This window comes from Trichoderma breve (genome assembly GCF_028502605.1).
Source record: "Trichoderma breve strain T069 chromosome 7 map unlocalized scaffold00007, whole genome shotgun sequence".
In the NCBI taxonomy this organism is placed as follows: Eukaryota; Fungi; Ascomycota; class Sordariomycetes; order Hypocreales; family Hypocreaceae; genus Trichoderma; species Trichoderma breve.
The window spans coordinates 1,307,088-1,322,751 of NW_026611593.1; the positions used below are offsets into that span (position 1 = coordinate 1,307,088).

The 15,664-nt window shown below is 49.4% G+C and overlaps 6 protein-coding genes across 6 annotated transcripts; 1 reads left to right on the forward strand and 5 right to left on the reverse strand.

Moving 5' to 3' along the window:
* Positions 1 to 483: 483 nt before the first annotated feature.
* Positions 484 to 3,533, reverse strand: T069G_10606 (protein kinase domain-containing protein; the record flags this gene model as incomplete). The annotated part of the gene is made up of 6 exons (XM_056177816.1): positions 484 to 680; positions 747 to 802; positions 866 to 1,658; positions 1,719 to 1,967; positions 2,032 to 2,869; positions 2,934 to 3,533. 6 exons carry the CDS (start codon positions 3,531 to 3,533, stop codon positions 484 to 486), a joined length of 2,733 nt encoding a protein of 910 aa, XP_056024106.1.
* A 1,181-nt stretch (positions 3,534 to 4,714) lies between these two features.
* Positions 4,715 to 6,007, forward strand: T069G_10607 (amino-transferase class IV domain-containing protein; the record flags this gene model as incomplete). Its single annotated transcript, XM_056177817.1, has 2 exons — positions 4,715 to 4,937; positions 4,998 to 6,007. 2 exons carry the CDS (start codon positions 4,715 to 4,717, stop codon positions 6,005 to 6,007), a joined length of 1,233 nt encoding a protein of 410 aa, XP_056024107.1.
* Positions 6,008 to 6,349: 342 nt separating this feature from the next.
* T069G_10608 (ESSS subunit of NADH:ubiquinone oxidoreductase (complex i) domain-containing protein) lies at positions 6,350 to 6,897 on the reverse strand (the record flags this gene model as incomplete). The annotated part of the gene is made up of 2 exons (XM_056177818.1): positions 6,350 to 6,440; positions 6,638 to 6,897. 2 exons carry the CDS (start codon positions 6,895 to 6,897, stop codon positions 6,350 to 6,352), a joined length of 351 nt encoding a protein of 116 aa, XP_056024108.1.
* A 1,068-nt stretch (positions 6,898 to 7,965) lies between these two features.
* Positions 7,966 to 9,702, reverse strand: T069G_10609 (ankyrin repeats (many copies) domain-containing protein; the record flags this gene model as incomplete). Its single annotated transcript, XM_056177819.1, has 1 exon — positions 7,966 to 9,702. The coding sequence occupies one exon, from the start codon at positions 9,700 to 9,702 to the stop codon at positions 7,966 to 7,968; it is 1,737 nt and encodes a 578-aa protein (XP_056024109.1).
* Positions 9,703 to 11,945: 2,243 nt separating this feature from the next.
* T069G_10610 (uncharacterized protein) lies at positions 11,946 to 13,588 on the reverse strand (the record flags this gene model as incomplete). The annotated part of the gene is made up of 3 exons (XM_056177820.1): positions 11,946 to 12,750; positions 12,811 to 13,172; positions 13,268 to 13,588. 3 exons carry the CDS (start codon positions 13,586 to 13,588, stop codon positions 11,946 to 11,948), a joined length of 1,488 nt encoding a protein of 495 aa, XP_056024110.1.
* An 896-nt stretch (positions 13,589 to 14,484) lies between these two features.
* T069G_10611 (uncharacterized protein) lies at positions 14,485 to 15,102 on the reverse strand (the record flags this gene model as incomplete). The annotated part of the gene is made up of 1 exon (XM_056177821.1): positions 14,485 to 15,102. The coding sequence occupies one exon, from the start codon at positions 15,100 to 15,102 to the stop codon at positions 14,485 to 14,487; it is 618 nt and encodes a 205-aa protein (XP_056024111.1).
* Positions 15,103 to 15,664: the final 562 nt, after the last annotated feature.

Sequence of the window (15,664 nt, forward strand, 5' to 3'; positions counted from 1 at the left end):
TTCTGAATTGTTTCTTCCTTTTACCTTATTTTCGTATTGAGAGCGAGATAGGGAAACCTTGTCTGGAAACTCTATGTAGCCTGACAAGTTCAGTGTGTCGATCTGCAAATACTAATCACTCGCTGATTCATATGTAAATCACAGGTCTTTACTTCTTGAGAGCATTTTCTAGAGCAAATTTTCATTATTCGGTGGTATCTATTTGTTTTGCAACTATTTATTTTGCAACTTCCCCGGTTTTCATACATAATAGGTAGATATCAACGTCTCTGTAGATCGCAGCAGAATGCTGCACGGCCTTGTTTAACCCCCTTTTTGCGACACTTTCGACCTTGTCCGTGCAGATGGTTAATTACCTGACGAATAAGGCGACTTCATGGCCCTCTCATCCTTTTTGTACAAATTACACCCCTTCTCTTCGTTCCAAGCACGGATTCCCAATTGCGAATTATTAGGTAGTAAGAAGAAACATATGAGCACACGCTAAATCAGACTTTCATACTTGTCTAGACCGGACTTTTGCTGCTGCTGCTGCTGCTGCTGCTGAGGTTGTTGAGGTACGCTACTTGAAAACGAATTTCCGCTTCCCATGGCTCCCATTGAGCTGTTGTTCATTCCACCAAAGCCCATTGGTTTCTGCTGTTGAGACGGACTGCTCGAAGCCCATACATTTTGCGATCCTGTTGGCGGTGGCGCAAGACTGAACCCTGATAGTCCTGAAGAAGAGGGAGTTGTCATCGAATTACCAGCTGGCGGTGGTGCGAGGGAAAACGATGAGCCGCGGGAGTCGCTTAGCGCGGGCCTTTGGGCGTTGAGCGAGTTGAGAGACATGTTGGACATGGAACTGGTCATGCCTTGGCCGAACGCGGAACTGGAGCTGGAGTTTGACATTGTAGAAGAATAGTTTGATGCCAAGGGCGGCGGTGTGAAGCTCTTGGTCGTGGTTGAAGCAGTGGATGACCAACCGAAACTTGGTGCAGACTGCTGCGCCGGCGTTTGCTGGAAGCCAGATTGCGTCGGCTGCAAGGGCTGGCTGAATTGTGTCGAGCTGGGCGTCATGACTTCGAAGCGGTTGAGATCAGGCGTGACGGTGCGGAAAGAAGGCTGCTGGCTTTGGAGCGTGCTTGGCTGCTTCACTGGAGGGCTCATGGGGGGCTGAGTTGACCAGGAAAAGGACGGAGTCTGGGGAGTTGCCGTTGACGATCGACTGACGCTGGCGGCGGCCACATGCGGTGAGTCTTCCCAGCTTGGCGTCCTTGCGGCACTGGAGCTGCCTCCTGTTCTTCCCTTAACCAGCGCTTCAAAGTCGTCCTCGTTGCCGTTGGTAGCATCGAACGCGGTTCCAGTCACTCCGCCAAACGCCATAAAGTCTTCGTTGATGGCTGTAGATCCGTTGATGGAGCCGGAGAGCTCCTGCAACTTCCTCGTCTGTTCGTCCTCGACTTTACGTGACAATGTCTTGATGAGGTCCATGAAAGACTTGAATTGCTTGAGGTTGAGAAGCGGCCCTAAACTCATGCTCCATAGGATTGGTAGGATATCCATGGCCACGAAATCGGCGTCGGCTGTCTGCCCGACCACATACATCAGGTCCCGCGCGGCCATCATGACGGCGGGCTCCTTTGTCTTGATACCTTTGACTAAAGGTACAATCTTTTCTTGCATGGTGTATTTATCCAGAGCGCTGGACGATGACGTTTTCTTAGTTCCCTCCAAGCCACTGAGGCCTGCATCGTCTGCACTGGAATCGTTGGAGCCGCCGCAGAGGACGACGAAAGCCTGAAGACCGCGGACTTTGATGGCCAGACTGTTTGTTCGACTAAATACCGCGGCAACAACGGGGAACAGCTCGTTCTTGATTGTGCTAAAGTCTAGGACGGGTAGCACAACGGCAAAGCTTCTCAGAGCTACATCAACAATTGCAGGAGTGGGACACTCGATGGCTGCTATAATAACGGGCAGTACATCTAGGGTATTCGTGTCAGTCATAGGTAGGATCGAATCAAATTTGGGGTAAATGAGAACGCTTACCATCTTTAAACTCCCCGCCGTTGCTGTTGTCTGCTATTACTGATATGTTCTCTAAGAAGACCATCAGGCCAGCGTCCCGGGCAGGATCCTTCTCTTGGCTCTGTTTTGCGTTTTCCACAAAGACGGCCTTCAAAGCGGGCCGAACCCTCTCACTGAATGCTCTCCGCGCTGCCGGCAGCAGGGTGAGTATCTTGAAGACGTTCTGGAGGATCGGAGAAAGAAGATCCTTATCCTTCATCTCATCTAACAGCGCCGGCAAAAGCTTCTTTTCTAGAACCGACTTGGGGAAAGAGGGCAAGACTTTGTTGAGGCCTCGCAAGAATTGAGACTTTTCATTAGGAGTTTTAGCAGGGAACGTGTCGAGAAACCGGATTGTAGAGACAAGGACGTTGTCAAAATACTCGCTCTGCTGAAATTCTCTGGCTGTCATTCTCTGTGCAGGTCTCCTTGTGATGAGCTTTGGGAGCACATGATTTGACAAGTCCCTAGGCAGTGGTCTGGACGAGAGATAGTTGTTGGTCGTCGTGGGGACGGTGGAAGGCGAAGAAAACGTCCGTTTATATGAAGAAAGACTTCCATGGCACTCTATCGGCGACTGGTGAGGTGAATTATACAGAGCCACACACAACAGACCGAGTGAGAACATGTCGGCAGAAGGGGTCAGGTTGTTATCCATGACGAAATCTGGAGAAGTGTAGTCCAGGTTTAGCTGGACAAACTTGGGTAATCTGGGATCCAAGTTGAGGACTTCATGCAGACTAATGCCATGGATCGAGGTAGGCTTGGTCGAGTTGTCCGCGGGACTACAAAAAGACAGACCACTAATCTTCCAGTCAGACTATTACATGGTTAGTTGTCGAAGCCTGTGCACGATAACGCTCATATAGAAGAGTTGGACATGCCTTGGCATTGATGAGGACTGCATCGGGAGTCAGGTTGCCGTGAACAAGTCCTGCATTGTCATGTAGAAACTCCAATGCTTTGCTGATTTGTAATAAGCCCTTTTGGATTTCCAGTTCGTCAATTTCAATCTCCCTCCTTCTGCGTACGCCGTCGGCATCCTCTGTAACGTATCGGCTGGACCGTCCTCCGGGACCAGAGCGTTCTTGATCGTCTTTTTCTTGTAGTAAGCCTGACAGCGACGCAGTGACGGCTTCTGTGACGAATTGTAAACCACCGCCTCTTGTTTCCTCCACTGGCTCGACAAGTTCGAGGACGCTCGGGTGCCGCAGCTTGGCCAAACTGGACGCTTCCTTTTTCAAGCGCTCAACCACCTCTTCGACGCTTCGTTTATAGGATGCGGCATTGCCCTTGCCCACAGAACTGCCGTGTGCGTCTAGGGCCTTTTTGTCAAAGACGAAGGCGCTGTACGTCTTGCCAGTAGACTTCTTCTTCGCATCGTAAATCTTCCATGGCCCGGCCGTTGATGTGGGATTCGGAGATATCGTATAGTTGGAGGAGATGTTGGTGCTGCCAAAGGACTTGAGCGCAGAGGAGAACATGATGGGTCGCGTGGAAGAGAATCTTAGTAAATTAAGAGATCATTTCATTGCGAGCAAACAAACAGAATAAAGAGACACGATCTTGAATGCGCCAAAACGGCCTGATGGCACGGATTAAATGCGCCAGCGCACTTGGAGTGGTACAGCAGGATTCCGAGGCTGAGGGCTCTTGCAGCGGGAGGGTTTGCGTATGTACTGCCGCTTGGCCAAATCAGAGGGCGAGGCTGAGCGATGACACGCGTTTTGGAGATTGTCCGAATTGCATGGAGCCAGGTTTGATGCTATTCGAAGCTGTCTGCTATTGGCCACGCCACTGATAACATGATGCTATCAAGCAGCTTGGCGGCACTGCGCCACGACTTTACGCCACAGATGCTCTTAGTAGGCGTCTGACTAAGAAGATTGATGTTAGTAACTCGTGCATACAGCGAGACAAACCTGCCAAGTAACTGAACTGAGGTGCTAACTCAGTCCCTGAAGTACATAGTTTTAGGGTACTTTACCCAGAAAGAGGGAGTTGGCATCTGTGAAATATGATTCACCCAAATCCAATTAGCCAAACTCATACATCACCAACAACACATATGAGTGCAATCAAACCATTACAGTCCACACTTCTCCTATATCGGTGACTCCTCGACATTGTCATTGTCCGCCCTGACCAGACCAGCAAGTGACAATGCACCGAGTACACTAACATCAGCGGCCTGCTACGGCTTGCGCGGGTACCCTCGGGCTGTTGAACCATCTACGGGCAATTTCTAATTGCAGTAATTCATGTACTAGAAGCACCAAGAACTCGGTGTTCAGCAGCATGCCCGGCGCTAACTTAGAGGTACCGCAAGCGAGGGCGTATAAGTGCGTATGATGCTGGTACCCACGATGTACTCCGTCAGGCACGACTAAGCCCGAAGTCCGGTACCGCTCCGGGCTGTTAGTTTACTCTTCGCCTTATCCTTATCCACCCTCTCCGTCTTCGCGATCTTGCTCTTCCTTCTGACAATTTCATATATATATTTGTTCAGAAACCCAATTGGCGAGGCTGCCTGGGTAAAAAAGAGTTCAGCCGTGTTTGTTCGAGCGAGGAACTGGCAGTCTTCTACTTTTTCAATATCTGACGCTGTATATAACCGGAACCCCGCTGGGCTTCAAAAAGAAAAACCACAACAGCCTTACTCACAATGCGTTCAGCCTTCCCCAGAACGGCGCTCTTGAGCGCAACGCGGGCTTCGCGATTCCTTCCTGCGTATCGCCCTGCCGCCCGTTTCTACAGCATCAAGGCTGAGGCCGCTTCTCACTCAAAACAGCGCCCTCTGGATGCTTCAAGACTTGCCGTGGAGGAGACCAAGACGCCCAAGGAGTTGCTCAAGCCCGAGGACCTCGTCTTTGGCAAGGAGTTTACTGGTGAGTTTTCTGTGTTGTATGTGTATGGGAAAGTATAGCGTGGTTGACAACTCATTGCAGACCACATGCTTGCCATTGAATGGACAAAGGACGATGGGTGGCTTGAGCCTCGCATCACTCCCTACCAGAACCTGTCTCTGGATCCGGCCACCTGTGTTTTCCACTATGCCTTTGAGTGCTTCGAGGGCATGAAGGCTTACAAGGACAAGAATGGCGACATTCGGCTCTTCCGCCCTGACAAGAACATGGCTCGTCTTAACAAATCGGCGGCTCGAATTGCGCTGCCCACCTTTGAGCCCACCGCCCTCGTTGAGCTCATCTCCAAGCTCGCCAAGCTCGACTCTCGCTTCATCCCTGCCCAGCGAGGCTACTCCCTCTACCTGCGACCTACCTTGATTGGTACCCAGAGCACTCTCGGCGTTGGCGCCCCCGGCTCTGCCTTGCTCTACGTGATTGCCTCTCCTGTTGGCCCTTACTACCCCACCGGCTTCAAGGCCGTCTCTCTCGAGGCCACCAACTACGCCGTCCGCGCTTGGCCCGGTGGTGTTGGTGACAAGAAGCTGGGTGCCAACTATGCTCCTTGCATTGTCCCCCAGCAGGAGGCTGCCAGCCGTGGCTTCCAGCAGAATCTGTGGCTCTTCGGCGAGGAGGAGTACGTCACTGAGGTCGGCACCATGAACATGTTCGCTGCCATCAAGGACAAGGTTACCGGCCAGAAGGAGCTCGTCACTGCTCCTCTTGACGGCACCATTCTGGAGGGTGTTACTCGAGACTCTGTTCTTGCGCTGGCTCGTGAGCGCCTTGCTCCCGAGGGCTGGAAGATTAGCGAGCGCAAGTACACCATGGCAGAGTTGGCCGAGGCTTCCAAGGAGGGCCGTTTGCTGGAGGCCTTTGGTGCCGGAACTGCCGCCATTGTCAGCCCTATCAGGAAGATCTCATGGAAGGGCGAGCTCGTCGACTGTGGCCTGAAAGAGACTGAAGAATCTGGTGAGATTGCGCTCAAGATCAAGGAGTGGATGGAGGCCATCCAATACGGCGACATTGAGCACGAGTGGAGCGTCAAGGTGTAAGGGGTAGAAGAAGAAAGAAAAAAAGAGAATAGACACCGGGAAACCATTTGGTTAGCGTATTATAAGTTTGCCGTCACATATTGAGCATTGGCAGTGCAATCATGAATCATTTTGTCCAACAACCCAGTCTAATATTCGTGCCGTTTGAGGGACCATGTCTTTGTAACGATAGAAAACCAGGAAAATAAAATGCCGTAAACATGTACATGTTGGCAACTTCCAACGATGCTCCCACCCCACTCCCTTTCCCGAGTCTGATATACCATTTCCCCCCTCCTCTCCTCTATGTGAACATGAACCCGACTCGTCAACCCCCCCACGTCGTCAAACCAGCCACACTCCTTAGTTCTTCTTCTCCGAATTTGAGGGGTCTGGCAGAACACCCTCGGCTTCTAATCTCCTTCGTGCCTCCTCAAGAGCCCAGGTAGAGACGCTATGAATCGTAAAGTCAGTGCATGTTCCACAATCAAAATAGCGCAGCAACGAAGCCAACAATATCTTCCACTTCCACGTTCCCAATTTCCCATCCTAGAGGACCCCCACGGAAAGAAAGACAAAACAAGTCCAATGGAAGCAAAGATATCGTCGACTCGTCCCTGAACGCAGCGAAAACAACGGCTGCAAACTCACGAAGTATCGGGCTTGAAAGCCAGAGCAACACCCGCAACCAACAGGCTGGCGCCAAACAGGTACATGGGCCACTCCCAGCCCTCGGGCTCAGGCTTCTCGCCGGGCTTGATGCCCCAGAGCCATCCCGAGGGGGGCTCGAACTGTGACTCGTTGCCGTGGCCGCCTTGTCGTCGGGACGTCATGGAGAGGCTTCGCGTGGTGGGAACGAGCGGCTTGCGGGCGCATCGCACCGCGCGCACGGTGTGTCGGAGGAGGGCCATTTGGGGTGAAATCTGGAGAGGGAGAGGCGCCCCTTTGTGTGTTTTGCGGGTTGCTGTGATGTGGTTTGAGTCCGCAATGGCTGGGAGTTGTGTTTGGAGGATATGCCCGGTTGTTCAAAGTGCGGCGGCGATTCACTAGTTGGGACTCCGGAGAGCGGATTGCAGAAGTCACATGACGTGAAACGTGACCGGCAGATGGGCGATCCCCACATCTAGACGGCGATCCCTTCGTCCATGGACATGTCTTCCCTTCGCCCTCATAATGGCATGATAGGGGGAAAGGAACAAAAGAGAAAAAAGATGGCGATAAAATAACGGTTAATTTATCACTACTTTTATTTTATTTTTTTGGCCATTGGAGTTCAAGCCATGTTGTATGAAGGCCTTACCAGCCGCGATGTGTTTTGGGCGGTCTATGACACTTACACTGTATCTCGGCAATTCCGTTATGTCATAACACGACGATTAGATCAGTTCGAGAAAGGCTCGGCTATAATTACAAGCCTACCATCGATAGTCCAGCTGGCTTTTACAAACGGCATTGAGTGATATGATTCTGCTTGGCTCAGTCCATTTACATGCCTAAAACAGCGACATCTCAGCTCACCACATGGCTTACCGTAACGCAGGCTCTTACATACCAGCAAGGTCTTTGCATAGGTTTGGATCAAGTTTACGCTCTGAAATGCATTAGTCAAGCTCTGTCATTGCGTGCTTTTGTCCTTTTTATTTTGCTTATCGAGCCAACTTGAAGCTCATTACTTATATCCGTATGCCAGCGGATATCGACAACTGTCCCACAAAGCGAGCAACCAGTGACTTATCATCGCAATACATACCTGTGACCCTACTATATATTACCTTCTCTAAAGCATCGTTTACAGAAAGAAACACTATTTCAGTTAATTGAAATGGAGCTACACTACGTTCACATGGCCCGGGATGATTCAATGCCCACGCATTCATCTTACCTTGTTTGCTTGTCTAACTTACCTAACATGTACTTTACCTTCTCCTGTCCCACAGCCAGGCAGGATATCATACAGATAGAAACCTTACACAAATACCTTAGAATCCAGCGCCAGCAGCCAGCAATAGTCCAATAATGGTTTCAACAAGCTCGGGCTGCCGTTCCAAAAACTTTGAGTTGGCTGCCATTCTGGTGGCAGAGATACCTTGGTCGTCCATTGATGAAACATCAACGCCATGAGCCAATAGTACTTTGATGACACCGACAGCGCCACGCTGGGCTGCCCAGTACAACGGTGCCAGCGCGGGCTGTATGACCATGTTGTGAGTTGACGGATCTGTCATGACGCCCCTTATACGGTGGCCCCAGGGGAGGCCAAGACAGGGCGCGATAGTCTTGCTGTCTGGGATCAACAGACGAGCGCGAGCTTCCGGGTTGACACCGCGGGATATCAACTTCCTAGTTAAATCTGCCATCTTACCGTTGACGTCTTTATCGCGATGCAGGGAGAGGACGTGTAGCGGGGTCAGGCCCTCTTCTGTCACGGTACCAGTATCGGCGTCGTGAGAGAGTAGAAACTGAGCCGCTTTTATTGCTTCGATAGGTGACTTGTACCGATAATATCGACGGTCGATGGGAATTAGGGCGCACATCAAGGGTGTCCAGCCGTTGGAATTGATTGCGTTTACATCCAAACCTTGAGCAATCAGAACCTCCATCACCTCAATATGACATCCGGCAGCAGCGTAATGCAGCATCGTCTCCCCGTGATGATTTGTTAACTGAAGCAGAGACTCTCGGCTTTGCTCTGGACAGGATGCCAGGTATAGGCGGAAGAGACGCAAGTCTAGTCCATAAGCAGCCCGGTGCAAGGGACACTCACCTGCATTGTCTGGCTGAGATACGGAACCTTTGTGTTGCAACACGAGGCGAATCGCAGTCTCATTCATCGTTACAGGCATCGGTCGGCCAAATATACCGATCGGACCGGCTAATGCAACCGGCTCAGCAAGAACATGCAGAGCAGACTTACCAGACCCGTCGGTTTTGTTGGGGTCTGCGCCTTTCTCAAGAAGAGACTTGAGCACACCGGTGAGGTTTGCGTCAGAAGCGACATCGTATATAAGCGGCGGTGTGTTGTTTGGACACTCATTCGGATCTGCCCCGGCATCAATCAGCAACTCAACCATGAGTTGCTGGTTCAAGTAGTCAATGGCCTCGCGATGTCCTTTGTCATCGTCAGTCACCAAGGCTCTGCGATATGTAGCCAGCCGCAGTGCTTCTTGGAGAGTGGACTGCTCAAATGATGTTCTGCGTAAGAGCAAAGTAGCTACCGCAAGGCGCCATCGCACTGCAGCGCCAACAAGTGCATGATACTTCAACTCGTGTGGCCAACCATCCCACCAGTCTAGCAAATCTTCCACAATAGCAGCATGTCCCTGATTTGCCGCCATAATGAAGCACGACGTATACTGTCTGCCTCTACGCACATGAACTTCCGGTGGGCAAAACCCCCAGAGGCGCTTGACGATGTCTCGGTGACCCCGTGCAGCAGCGTATGCGATGGCTCTGAGCCTATCCTGGCCTTCGCTCACAAGTAGAGGATCTGCGCCAGCCGCTAGAAGCATTTCGACGGCCTCCAAATTGCCACACCATGAAGCAAAATGAACTGGCGGACCGAATCCATAAGAATCATATTGGATGTCCGGAGCGGGCGAAGCACCCAGTAGCTGCTGAAGTCGTTGAAGATTGCCGTCACGGATGCATGCATGCAGCGCCTCATCTTCTGTATCAAAGTGGTTACGAAGCCAGTGGAAGTTGAGTGGTGTCGACATGTTGCTCACCTTGAGGATCGGAAGAGTGGATGGAGAAGAAGTTGATCGCGAAGAGAATGAAGAGGTGAATTTAAGGACGGGAAGCTGCCTACATCACGTGCACGGTTTATGCCAAGGAACAAGGTCTTGTCAACATTGCATGGACCAACAACATTGAGTTTCTCTGCGTATCTTTGTTTGTAACATAAATTCTCTTTGAAGTCTGAAAGTGCTACCGTGTTGTAGTCGAGTGCGTTGGCACAGATTCGAACCCATTGAAGTGACAAGCAGTTTATTCCGCCGAAATGAGCCCACCCCCCCCCCCCCCCCCAACACTTTGCTGCTACATGAATTGGTGATGAATTTAACACTACATCAACAGTTAGCCATGGCCATAAAAACTCGACAATAGAGCGTATAAAATATCTTCAACTCACATGTCCGTCAGGCCCAGCGCTCCAGAGGACACACTGCGGGGGGTCCAGATCATAGTTAATCCCAGTGCAGGGGCAACCTCCAACTTCCAAGCATTCACAGTTGCATGGAAAAGGCACAGTTTGCTCATAACAAGTCTGGCAATTTGTGGTTTTCAGACAGCAGCCTTGGGGTTGGGACGGGCACTGTCTCTTGTAAAGAGGCGACTTGGGCACGGCAACGGCCAGCCCGACCATCGTTGCGAGAACCACGACGAAACGCATTGTCGGTAACTACGAAAGGATTGGAATAAGTTAAACAAATCGTTAGTTTCAATGATAATGTTTCTTGTAAGTTACTTGAAAGCTCTTATAATATGCTAAAATCGGGGGGTTGGGCCATTCATATTTAGAGAAATCATGTCCAACTGTCATGCTGGCCCGTCGGGCTCGTCGGGGGGCGCGAGATCCGACCAAACAATTGCCATTTTCATATTATCCTTCTTTATTAAACTTATGATGTGTAACGTTGCAACAGGCCGCATATGCGGAATACTGCCGACGACAATCCGTGTAAAGCCAGCGGTTGCCTATTCCGTTTGCGAGATGTAAGAATCGAATGGTAATAGGGTCGCACTGACAATGGCCCGTTGGCATCGGCATAACAAGCTACTAGGCATGGCTTGGTGGGTTCTGCAAGTTCTCGCAAATATATACTATACTAGTGCAAGATCTTTGAAACACCAGAGCTTGGCAAGCATGACAGATCGCCGAACAGGCGGCGTAGAGGAGGTTGAATGATGAATGCCGTGCCTAGTCGGCATTTACAAGAGCTACTCGGCTAGAGGTTTGTTTTCATATTAATCAAGCACTTGTTAATGCTAAAATTGGAGGTGCAGATGAATGTGTAGGGCTCTACGGTGTAGAAATGCTTGAACCAAGAATCATGTTTAAGCTCAAAACAAAGCTTGACGCGGCACTTGTTCAGCTTCTTGACCACATGATTTCGAGTGACATGTGATCGTATGCCTATTTTTCTTTTACCGATTATTTGAAGAAGTAATATCATCAATAGTTGAAGAAATTTGCTTAGCCATACACACAGCATGATCACTGGTGAGAGGAGAATGGACGCGGTTAATCGTTTTCGGAGTTTTCATTTTGCCGCTTAATTAGAATAATTGAGAACTTATGGCGTCAAATATGAAATAGAACCCAAAAAGGAGACACTTTTCACGGTTGGGCGAGACAACCAGCTGCAGAAGAGGAATCTTGCCGCGGGTTGAGCGGGCGGTGACCGCACACATGTCCGACGAGGTCGGCATTCATCCGATCGTTGTTTAGCCTGTCATCCAATGACTAGACTGCATATAATTTACGGGTATAAACCATTTTAGCATCCGATTCTAGCCAATTCGTCAGATAAGCGAATGGGGGATGAGTTGGAGCTGTGATCCATGGCCTAATATGAACTAACCTACTTTGCCGTACCATGGAGAGGATAGTGTTTAGCACCAATTTTGAATCCCAAACTGTCGATTCACAGGAGATGAAAGTTGTATTTTGTGAAAGAAATTATTGTATGGAAAGAAGGGGACAGTCACGAATACTTCATGAATGCTATGGAAGAATACTAACGGCGATTCGGTGATTCGGTGATACAGTCTTTAGCACCTGCTACAAGGGGAACAAACACCTCCTGTCAAACCATTGACTTTGCAGAGAGAAACTCAATCAAAAAAATGCCGGCTTACTCGCAGCCGACCTTTAGCTATGGTCTATACTGTACTATGCGCATGAAATGACAGGGGAAGAAAAGCAACGGCACATACTCCGGGGTATCATTCCTATCTACAAGTTCTTTACATCCGATTTTATATGCTTGAGCCCAGATCTCTTAAAAAGTGTATCATAGTCTTCCGGCTCCACACGCGGCGTGTCTGAAACCTTGTAGCCGTAGAACCAGACGTTTTTACCAACCCACGTCATTAGATAGACTCGGCCAGCGAATTCCACACAGTCATCGGTCCGGAAATCCAGGTGGCCAGCGTCAGGCTCATAAGTGACTTGGCCCTTGTCAGTTCTGTGGCCATGAGCTCGAAGGTATACACGGTGTTGTAAGAATTCAGGGACGGGCTCCGCGGCGCGTCTCATTGCCTTGGCCTGCCGTTTGGCCTCCAGTTCAGCTTCATCCCTCCGCTTGCGCTTTCTTCCGCTGACCCATTCTTGAAAACGACGCATTTCCTCTTCCAAACTAATTTCTTCCTCTTCTTCGTCACTGAAACGGGCTTCGAGGTCTTGGTCGGATTCGTAGGGATCGTCTTTGAGCAGGTCCTCAGTCATGCCGAGGATCATAGTTCCCTCTATTAAGCCAAAGTCAAAGGCCGCGACCAGAATATTTTCATCTCGGCTCCATATATCCATGGTGAAAGTTCGTCCCTTTAGAAAACTCAACCATTCGTCTGCAATCTCCGCGCAGCGGACAACGTAAGAACCCTTGCATCGATCAAGACTGAACCCTTCGGGTTGTTTGTTTGGCCCTCTGCTCGGCTCTCCGAGCTGTGCTTGAGCGATATATTCCCGGTGTCTTTCCAGCTGCTGTTCCCACAATGCCCTTAGCCGGGCTTTGTTTGCCTTTTCATCATCTTTTGTTGTTCTGTATGCCAAATCTAGAACCTTGTCCCTATCCCATCCGATATAGACATTGCGATCTGACCGACTGTGCCAGATGAACAGGCTGGGGGCTCTTTTCTTTACCATATCCTCAAATTTCCGTGCGTTCTGCACCTTGCGCAGAACCAGTGGTTTTCTAACTTTGGCCATATCCTGCTTTCCATTCGTCAAGAAGTATGTGGCAATGAATCGTTCGGGATCCAGGGCCACCCTTTCACTGGCTGACCTGGCAAGCTTAAAGGCCTCATCTTCCCTTCGCCTAGCAAGCCTAAAGGCCTCTTCGTTCCTTCGCCTCTTCTCTTTACGCCATGCTATGTAATTGGCCTCCCACTCCTCCTGCAGAGGCTCATGATCTGCTCGCATTATAGTCTCCAGTTCCAGTATCGATAGGGGAAGACGGTTACACTATATTTATCCGCGAATTAGGAATGGTGACATTATGAGAAATGAGATGTCTAGTGGTCAAATTGTGTGGTGTGTATAGAATTGGAGGATGTTACTTTGCCCTGACGAACTGCATCTTGAAGCAGAAGGTGCAGTTGCGGCTTGCTGGATGACTTCTTGAAAGGGATTTCATAGAATTGCAACTGAGCAGCGAAAAATCGCTTTTTGAACAGCTTCAGGGTGTCTGTTTCCGTATATCTTTGATCCTGCGGTTGACTGAGAGTCGAGGGATTGAATAGCTTCTGTAAACGCGGGCCATCATAACGCTCGACGCCGTCAACACTGAACACTCTGTTGCGCAACTGGAAACCATTACGCTCGAGAATTGGCGGTAGAGGTTCTTGTAGAGGTTCTTGTAGTGTAGGTGTTTCCGACATGATTGACGACAGCTGAATGGAGGAAGTATTAGACCTATGTTATTGTGGAATTAAAGCATTTTACGGATATGAAGTCTACAGGAATTAATTCGAGAACGCGACAGGAAAATATTAAAGTCGCTTCAACCCCCCTGCTAACGCGGTCAAGGTGCATTAGTGAGACCCATCAGCGGACGATGTCATCACGTTCAGGGTCCAGCTTGGCCAAGTTGGGAAATTGAACTGAATTGACCTAGGTGTTGAGCAAGATTGGTAAGTCAATCAATTCGACTATGTTTTCAATACATTTATTTACTTTCTCCGGCTGAGAATTAGCACATCAATGGACCCATTGTTTGGCCTGTTCCAAGTACCCCAGATATGTACATCGCGACTCTATTCAAGCACAAATGAACCCTAGCTCCGACTCGATAAAACTATATGTACTTGTCATTCGGTCTGTCGCCCAGCTTGTAGTGATGGGGATTTATACCGAGCAAGAGTTTAGAAGCTGCCAGGTCCGTTGAGACAGCCAGCAACTCAGCAGACGAGTTTCCCATGACACTGACCATGTCATGTAATTGGGGTTTGCTACAAACACCTTTGATGAGGTTGATGTCTAATTTACAGTTGATAGATTTTCAAATTTTGCCAATTATGGATTCCACATGCTTGCCGAAGAGGTGTGTCAATTCAGACTTCGTGAGGCGTGAGGGCATGAGCCTTATGACGCTCAATGTCCCCCAGAAACTCCCTTCTGTTATGCAATCCTCCAGACTCCGTCTTCTTTGAGTGCGTCTTCCAGGTTTTTTTTTTTTTTTTTTTAAAGCTTGCCGCTGTCCATGGATGAAATGCGCCGAAGGAGATGATTCCGGTTGGACTCCCGCTGTGATTGCCAACTAAGAGTCTGCATCGTCTTAAATGGCCTTGTCTGACCGAATACCGCCGAACGGCCATTGCATCCCACCCTGAATATTCCGAAATCCTAAGAACATTTGCTTAAACTTCTTCGTCGAGTCGTCAAATTGCGTCGAAAATCGTGCTGAAAACCATTCCGTTTCCTTGTCACCCCACTCTACCTGATACTCCGAATTTTTCCTCCCATCGAAAGCGACCTTCTCGTGCACCGTTACCGTAGGCTTGAATGCTTTTTTTGAACTGTTCTCCATCCAAGAGATACAGTAGTCCTCCACGACAAGCTGCGTAATCTCTCTGATTGAAGGCCAGGGTGGAGAGGTGATAAAATAGACACCTGCAAAGAAACCCAAATCGATCATGGGTTTGCTTTCAATAGTCTTATCGACGGGGGCGATTAGATCCTGTGGAGGATTCATTAAAAGTTCCACCAACTTCTCTATCGAAAGAAGCTCATAGTTGTGCTTCTTGAGGACCCGTTTGAACTCGGCGTCTCTCTGTTCATCGTGAAAGGACATCATGGCCTTCGTGCAGTCAATGCGAAGAGGTGAATCCTTTTTCTGCAACTCTCTCACGAATCTGCGAACCTCCAGGTCTTCGATGGAGACTGTCTCAGACATTATGGGCAACTCTGAGCAAGATGTTACGGGTAATGTATGCGATAGTATTAAGCGCAAACGAGTTATCAGTAATCTGATGTATGATTTCGGAGATTATAACATTGGAAGATCTGTGAACAAGGCAGTATCTAATGTTTTTATAATAGAACGGCATTCCGGATCTTCTGAAGGAGAATTCTCTCCGCTAAAGTATAACATGAGCGGCCTCCGCGTGGCCTAGAACGCTTTCCAATAGCTGAGAATATGCAGCACTGCAATAGACTGCCAATAGCCTCAAATTCACTTCTCCACAGCTGTATATCCTCCAGTGTCCAGCTCTTTTCAGCTGGGGACCCCTGCCTGGCTGAACGCACTTGAAAGCGGGAGGATTTTGCTAGCTCGCTCTACTTTTGTCAATTCGCAAGCTCGTTGGCTATTGATCAACTACACCAACAGCCCTATCTTCAACTTTTAGAAATCGTCGCAGAAGTCATGCTATTATACGGGGTCGGCGGCTAGACCGTTTCAGGGGTCCGTAGCGGCAGGAAGAAAAGCTACATGTAAGAAATGATAATGGTAAACA